The 8,451-nt window shown below is 32.9% G+C and overlaps 1 protein-coding gene across 1 annotated transcript; it reads left to right on the top strand.

Annotated features, from left to right (window-relative positions):
- Positions 1-740: 740 nt before the first annotated feature.
- LOC124374006 (high-affinity choline transporter 1-like) lies at positions 741-7,906 on the top strand (the record flags this gene model as incomplete). Its single annotated transcript, XM_046832311.1, has 4 exons — positions 741-867; positions 4,818-4,921; positions 6,521-6,651; positions 7,809-7,906. Coding segments are annotated over 4 exons (460 nt in total), but the record flags the coding sequence as incomplete, so codon positions are not given.
- Between the last annotated feature and the right edge of the window lie 545 nt (positions 7,907-8,451).

The following is an 8,451-nucleotide window of genomic DNA, read 5'->3' as shown; positions in this document are numbered from 1 at the left end:
AAAGTTATATAAAAGCGTTCATAATTTCACCATTTTGATTGATTTAAGAAAGATAACCTTTTTTGTAATTTATATTTGCTTTCTCATCTCCTTAGACGAAGGGAGCTTTAAAATGTGGCAACTATGCACTAGTCCCCTAAAAGGACCTTTCCGCTGATTTGTCTAGAGGGACAGGATTATTCCTAGATGGGTTGTCAGAGGTGAGGGCTACCTCCTGGATCCACGAGGAAGAAATTTTGGGACATTAAATATCAATCAATTGTCCTCTTGGATGAGGGAAAGCCAGCTCCATGAACCTAGCCTCTCCAGTCAAAGTCAAAGGCAGGGGGTGGCACACCCTTATATCTATAGACTGAGCAAGAAACTTTGACTGATTCATAGGGAACCCCACCAACTACAGAACAACGTCATCGCTCCCGCAGTAGACGACCTATCAAACTACCCTTGCTCACCAGAATCTCGACATTTTGCGGTTAGTGGTGCGCCGCTCCTGGACATCCATAAGGTTGCCCAGATTTAAGTGACACATCAGTTTTTGCTGTACCCAGTATGGAAGTTTAGGAAGGTATAATCTAGCCCGAAAGTGAACCCTACTGAGGACATACCGTTTTGTATTGATGGCTTCAACTCACTAAGCCATTGTGATATCTAACCAGTTTTCAAGTGATAGTTTTGTTAATCAGTTATAACAAATATATGGATATCTAATTATGAGCCTGAATTGTAACTAACTGTTTCAGTGGGTGTCATTCTTTGGACTTGGATCAGTATCGGCTGCCGTTATGTCTTCAGCTGACTCCAGTATCCTTGCCTCTGCTGCCATGTTCACACACCCGCAACATCTACAAGTGGACATTCCGTCCTTCTGTAAGTATTGGTAATGTTTCCTAATGAAAACTAATGTGATAACATAGTTATAAATGATTAATAATTATAAAAACAATGAGTTTACATTATTTTAATAGTAAATTATAGTTCATTTCATTTCCTAGCTATGGTTGTTTTGTATTGTACAGTAATAACACAAAATGACCAAATTTTCTTTTACATTTGGGAGAACCATGGCCTAGTGATCTAAAAGACTTTAAGTCTGATTTAGAGATAGTGCAGGTTTAAATCCTGTCCTGTGACATGCACTTTTTATCAATACTATTGATCTTGTACTATAAGACTCTTCCTTGTTCATTTGATAAGGATCCTGCACAGGCCAGTGGAACAGGCTTATGAAAAGGGACCCTCTTTTCTCTCTTTTGAGGTAAAAATTGGCTATTGAAGAGTAGAAGCAAAATCTGTAACATAATATCAATCAAAACATTTATTTATAATTATACAATTTAAAGTTACACTTTTTATCTATCAGTCATATTTTAATCAATATCATAGTTTAATATTACATAGAGAAATGAAAATATAAGGTTTGTGGTGTTATGAGGTTTCTTTTATAGTTGTTTTGAAAAAAGTATAAGGTATCTAATTAGGCAGTAATGTACACAGTTTTTTTCAATAATTATATGTTAGGAGGAGATAAGCCTAAGGATTACAGTACAAAGGAAGAAATCTGTAATTCCCTAGCCAAATGTTAGATTTGTTTGTCTACCAAACTGATTATAAATGTAAAGCATATAATAATATGGCTCAAATTTAGAAATTGATTGTATTATAACAAAGAGTTTATAATACTTCCACAATAACCATGAGTTTCTAGATAATCTAGTTTAGAAATTTGATTCTAGGCAATTACAAGTAATTGCATTTTTACGTAAAAAGGAAATTATATCTGCATGGTAATGTGATCATAGAACTGTTAATTTAATAAATTTACTGTAAATTAAGAACATTTAATAATAATGCTGCTTTTCTATTCATCATTGTGTAAATAGGTCTAAAACAAAATATTTAGGTATTAGAAACTCTAAAAATATTTAATGAAACGTTTCCTGACTATAAGAAAGTAGTATGGGGTGACGTTATCCATACTTTGGTTAACACACCAAAACCTTAAAATATTTAATGAAACGTTCTGACTATAAGAAAGTAGTATGAGGTACGTTATCCATACTTTTTGGTTAACACACCAAAACCTTAAAATATTTAATGAAATGTTTCTGACTATAAGAAAGTAGTATGAGGTACGTTATCCATACTTTGGTTAACACACCAAAACCTTAAAATATTTAATGAAACGTTCTGACTATAAGAAAGTAGTATGAGGTACGTTATCCATACTTTGGTTAACACACCAAAACCTAAAAATATTTAATGAAATGTTCTGACTATAAGAAAATAGTATGGGGGTACGGTATCCATACTTTGGTTAACACACCAAAACCTAAAAATATTTAATGAAATGTTCTGACTATATGAAAATAGTATGGGGTACGGTACGTTATCCATACTTTGGTTAACACACCAAAACCTAAAAATATTTAATGAAATGTTCTGACTATAAGAAAATAGTATGGGGGTACGGTATCCATACTTTGGTTAACACACCAAAACCTTAAAATATTTAATGAAATGTTTCTGACTATAAGAAAAGAGTATGGGGTACGGTATCCATACTTTGGTTAACACACCAAAACCTTAAAATATTTAATGAAATGTTCTGACTAGAAGAAAATAGTATGGGGGTACGGTATTCATACTTTGGTTAACACACCAAAATCTAAAAAGATGTAATGAAATGTTCTGACTAGAAGAAAATAGTATGGGGGTACGGTATCCATACTTTGGTTAACACACCAAAAACCTTAAAATATTTAATGAAATGTTCTGACTATAAGAAAAGAGTATGGGGTACGGTATCCATACTTTGGTTAACACACCAAAACCTTAAAATATTTAATGAAATGTTCTGACTATAAGAAAATAGTGTGGGGGTACGGTATCCATACTTTGGTTAACACACCAAAACCTTAAAATATTTAATGAAATGTTTCTGACTATAAGAAAAGAGTATGGGGTACGGTATCCATACTTTGGTTAACACACCAAAACCTTAAAATATTTAATGAAATGTTCTGACTAGAAGAAAATAGTATGGGGGTACGGTATTCATACTTTGGTTAACACACCAAAATCTAAAAAGATGTAATGAAATGTTCTGACTAGAAGAAAATAGTAGGGGGGTACGGTATCCATACTTTGGTTAACACACACCAAAACCTTAAAATATTTAATGAAATGTTCTGACTAGAAGAAAATAGTATGGGGGTACGGTATTCATACTTTGGTTAACACACCAAAACCTTAAAATATTTAATGAAATGTTCTGACTAGAAGAAAATAGTATGGGGGTACGGTATTCATACTTTGGTTAACACACCAAAATCTAAAAAGATGTAATGAAATGTTCTGACTAGAAGAAAATAGTATGGGGGTACGGTATTCATACTTTGGTTTAACACACCAAAATCTAAAAAGATGTAATGAAATGTTCTGACTAGAAGAAAATAGTATGGGGGTACGGTATCCATACTTTGGTTAACACACCAAAACCTTAAAATATTTAATGAAATGTTCTGACTATAAGAAAAGAGTATGGGGTACGGTATCCATACTTTGGTTAACACACCAAAACCTTAAAATATTTAATGAAATGTTCTGACTATAAGAAAATAGTGTGGGGGTACGGTATCCATACTTTGGTTAACACACCAAAACCTTAAAATATTTAATGAAATGTTCTGACTATAAAAAAAGAGTATGGGGTACGTTATTCATACTTTGGTTAACTCACCAAAACCTAAAAATATTTAATGAAATGTTCTGACTATAAGAAAAGTAGTATGGGGTACGTTATCCATACTTTGGTTAACTCACCAAAACCTAAAAATATTTAATGAAATGTTCTGACTATAAGAAAATAGTATGGGGGTACGTTATCCATACTTTGGTTAACACACCAAAACCTTAAAATATTTAATGAAATGTTCTGACTATAAGAAAGTAGTATGAGGGTACGTTATCCATACTTTGGTTAACACACCAAAACCTTAAAATATTTAATGAAATGTTCTGACTATAAGAAAGTAGTATGGGGTACGTTATCCATACTTTGGTTAACACACCAAAACCTTAAAATATTTAATGAAACGTTCTGACTATAAGAAAGTAGTAAGAGGTACGTTATCCATACTTTGGTTAACACACCAAAAACCTTAAAATATTTAATGAAACGTTCTGACTATAAGAAAGTAGTATGAGGTACGTTATCCATACTTTGATTAACACACCAAAACCTAAAAATATTTAATGAAATGTTCTGACTATAAGAAAATAGTATGGGGGTACGGTATCCATACTTTGGTTAACACACCAAAACCTTAAAATATTTAATGAAATGTTCTGACTATAAAAAAAGAGTATGGGGTACGGTATTCATAATTTGGTTAACATACTAGCCTCTATCATGAATTTAATTGCATTTCATAAAAGCTAAGTTCCACTCTTTATAACTTTTGAATGAAATGTTTTAGAAGGATACAGTTACTCCATTTAGTCAAAACAGATATAGCAGTTGAATTTAAATCAGTTGATTAGTTTAAATTCAACTTGTTTTACTAATACATTTTTTGGGATCAAAATATTGGTCTGATTGTTTGATTGAAGCAGAAGCAGTTTAAGTACTTCAAACATTCGGTCATGGATAGTTCTTGTTATTTTCTATTCTGTGGTCAGTTGTATGCAAGATAATTTTCCTTGTCTAAAACCATTTTTTATTTGTGGTACCAACTTGGACATTTTCCCTGAAAACAGATTTTGATTTCTTAGTAATTACAAAGTAAGATTAATAAATCAATATTGGTATGTTACAGGCCTCTGAGAAGGAGGTGGTTTGGGTCATGAGGATAACCACAATCATCATCTCTTATCTGTCTGCAGGGATTGCCATATCAGTTGGTAGCATTTACTATCTTTCGTAAGTAAAAATAATGTTTGCAACAGATTACTTTACTTTTACAGCATCGAAAAAAGAGATTTAATCTCCAACATCCACCAGGAGGGGTCACGTCTGGCTGGTTTATACCTTCCAGTAGAACCTACACTGGGCACAGCAAAAAACAATGTTTCATTTAAATCTGGACAACCTTATGGATGTCCAGGACTGTATCACTGACCGCAATGTGAAGATACTGGGGTGTAAGGGTAGATAGGTCTAGTACACTATGGAGGATGACAGAGTTGGGGCTCCCTTTTTTAAGGGCTGTTGCTAGCCTAGACATAAGGGCTTGATACCCTTTGTCTATTTTGACTGGAGAGGCTGGTTCAGAGCTGGCTTTCTCTTCTTCCAAGGAGATATGACTGAGATTAACGCTCTAAATCCTTCCTCATGTACTTGAAAAGCACAAAGGTCCTTTTATGACCAAGTACAGTTTCTCCCTAAGAGAACAGAGAAAACCTGAAACATCCCAGTGGTGCCATGTGGAGTAAGGTTAAGGAATGCAAAGTCAAATAATCCTCAATTAATTGAGTCAGCCTTTTCTTTCAAGTGATGCATTTAGCTAAGATTGTTCTGCTTATTATTACTTTACACAACATAGTATGAACATTTCTAATGTAAACAGGTCTTTTTGTAGTAAGAAAAACACTAAGAACAAAATGAACTAGTTTATTAAATTTACCTGCAAAGAACACATTTTATATGGATCTTCATTTCAGAACAAGTTTTCCGTTTTACTTTGTATGCCATGTAATTCAGCAGTTAGTTTAAATGTATACATTTATTTAGTTAATAGTATTTTAGAAGGACTAGTTTCACCAGCCTCTATCAGATTAATTAAATAGAGAAACCCACTAGCATATCATATTTATAGACTGAACAAAACAGCTGTAAATAGTCACACAGTAATTGCTTTGAAAGTCTACAACTTTTTAAGACCACTATCTCAAAATATAGTTATAATGAATTTAAAACAAAAATTTGATTATTGGTTTTAGTCAATCCTTTTTTAATTATTAAAAGAATTTTTTGACTGTGAAACTGTTAGTTTCTAGACATAACCTATTTAGTTTAATGATTAGATTTTAAATGTTAATGCCATATGTTTTTTTTTTTTTATTTATACAGACTATATTAGAAAGTTTATCAATGTTATATAATTTGGTATTGTAATTTATGAGGCTGTGTTTTACTTGTTGTTTATTTATTTGTTCTATACCTGTTTTAATTTGTTATTTATTTATTTAAATAATTTAAATTGTGGCGTGACTGTTTTGGCAACTTTATGTTTTGGGTACCAAATTTTCCTTATCTGGACTTGTGCTACTTTTCATATTTTATACTGTGACATGTGTCGATGCTTGTGTATGCTTTATGACAATAAATATATTCTTATTGCTATTCCTATTCCTAGTACAATGGAAGGTTTTATTTGTTATCAGTTTAAATGGTTAATTATTAAATAAAAGATGCTGGGAATCCTTATAAAACCATCCTATTTCTATGATGTTGTCACTTAAAGGGATGAATAGTCCGTTTTGGAATAAAGTGACCGATATAGGTGTTTGTTTGTCCCAGATACCTATGTTCAGACCTGGTGTATGTTATCCTGTTCCCTCAACTTCTGCTCATCGTTCACTGGAGTCGAGGAGTCACGACGTACGGCTGTCTTGCATCTTACATCGTTGGCCTGAGTCTCAGGGTCCTAGGTGTGTCCTTATATGCTACATATCGTAAATTTTTATTCTAAGGCAGTAAGTAGGGTATTTATCCAGCTCTGAATGGGCGGCTAACTAAACGTAAATAAATATTACATAGGTTTTAATTGAATACTTAAACACACAATATATAAAAAAGGTAAATCACTGTATAATGATATAATACAGTGCCCTGAATATTCAAAAAATATATCTGAAATTGTTTTGTGTGTACAAATAAAAAAAGTCCTAATTTTAAGTGTTAGATTTTTTTAGTTTTAGGAATTTTAAATAATTTACTCCAAAGAAGGATTTTTTAGTTGTATCTCAATTTTAACAATTTAATAACTTTTTAAGTTATTAATAGAAGACAAATTATACTAATTGTAACAGTTTTATAAAAAAACCTTATAGTTTGTATCTCAACAAAGTTTTTTCTGTGTTGGCTTACAAACACTGTTAACACTCTTAAGTGGAATACAAAAATCTATTGTGAATGTAGAGCTGCTAGTTCTCAAGGAATTTGTTTCATATAAAGCAAATGACTGAACTAGTATAGGATATCTCATTACTTCTTTTTTATACATCACTTCATCATTGTAACCAGTAATAAATTCATTAATAATATACATACAGAGTATAAATTTCAAAAGGGGGAGAAGGAGGTAACATTACATTTTCAAATTTCAAACCCTATCTTGTGACATGTCATTTTAAAGGTCTATTTAATAGGAACACAATCATATTAAGAAAACTTTTCTATAACATTTCTAGCAAATGATATGGGCAAATAACCCGTTACATTGTACTGCCACCTAAAAATTTAAAGTTACCTCCTTCTACCCCCCTTGGATAAGAGGGAAGGAAATTTTCTTATCCTCCAAAAAATTCCAAAAAGGATTTTAATAAGTATGGTGAAGATTGTACACCAGTACCTCAATCCGTTTGGAATGTAACCAGGTGTATCAGGACTTAATTTACATCCTGTATATAGTGATAAAAGCAATATAATGTATTTATTAAATGGACTTTACATAGTTATTTAAACATACCGTTCAAGTTTGAGGAATAATAATCTCTTAAGTTGTAATATAAAATATGAATAAATTTTAATAAATTTCTGTTTTAGTAAAATATAAATGTTTGTTTACTAAACTTAATATTTTCAGGTGGGGAGAAAGACATTGGACTAGAACCGGTAATCAGTTACCCTTATTTCGACTCAGAAACGAACACACAAGTTTTCCGTTCAGAACGTTTGCGATGATATGTGCGATTGTGACCCACGTGACGGTGAGTTGTATCTCTCGGTGGTTATTCGAGTCAGGAACTCTCTCTGCGGACCGTTGGGACGTGCTGATGGCCTTCCCCGAGTGTCATCTGACGAGAACGGATCACCGAGAACACCGGTACAAGGATCCCAACAAGGGTAGGACTAACAAGGCACTTCACGATGCGGTGGTGGTGGGCAAGAGGCTAAGCCAGGCCAGTGAGGGGCTCCTTAGCGGTAAACGACGACGACAGTTTACTCATGAAGAGAGACCGCAGTGAGCTGACTAACCAGCCTCCGTGTCGTCAGAAACCCCGTCCGTCAGCAAATTCTAGTGAGAGATAGACTTGTAACCAATTGTGCAGCTTAGTTGTTAACATATCCAGGTTAATACAGGTGACTTGATATTCCCTTGTTCGTTAGACAACAATTTTTGTACAGTATTATGAACAGTTTTATAAAATAAAAATGTTAGGGCTGTTTTTATTTTGAGTGGTTTGCCTATTTCCCAATTTTCATTCCTAGAACTTTTTCTACATAGT

This window comes from Homalodisca vitripennis, unplaced genomic scaffold (assembly GCF_021130785.1).
Source record: "Homalodisca vitripennis isolate AUS2020 unplaced genomic scaffold, UT_GWSS_2.1 ScUCBcl_6969;HRSCAF=14441, whole genome shotgun sequence".
Classification (NCBI taxonomy): Eukaryota; Metazoa; Arthropoda; class Insecta; order Hemiptera; family Cicadellidae; genus Homalodisca; species Homalodisca vitripennis.
Note: the sequence above shows the minus strand (reverse complement) of the source record. Positions and strands in the feature narration are given on the sequence as shown.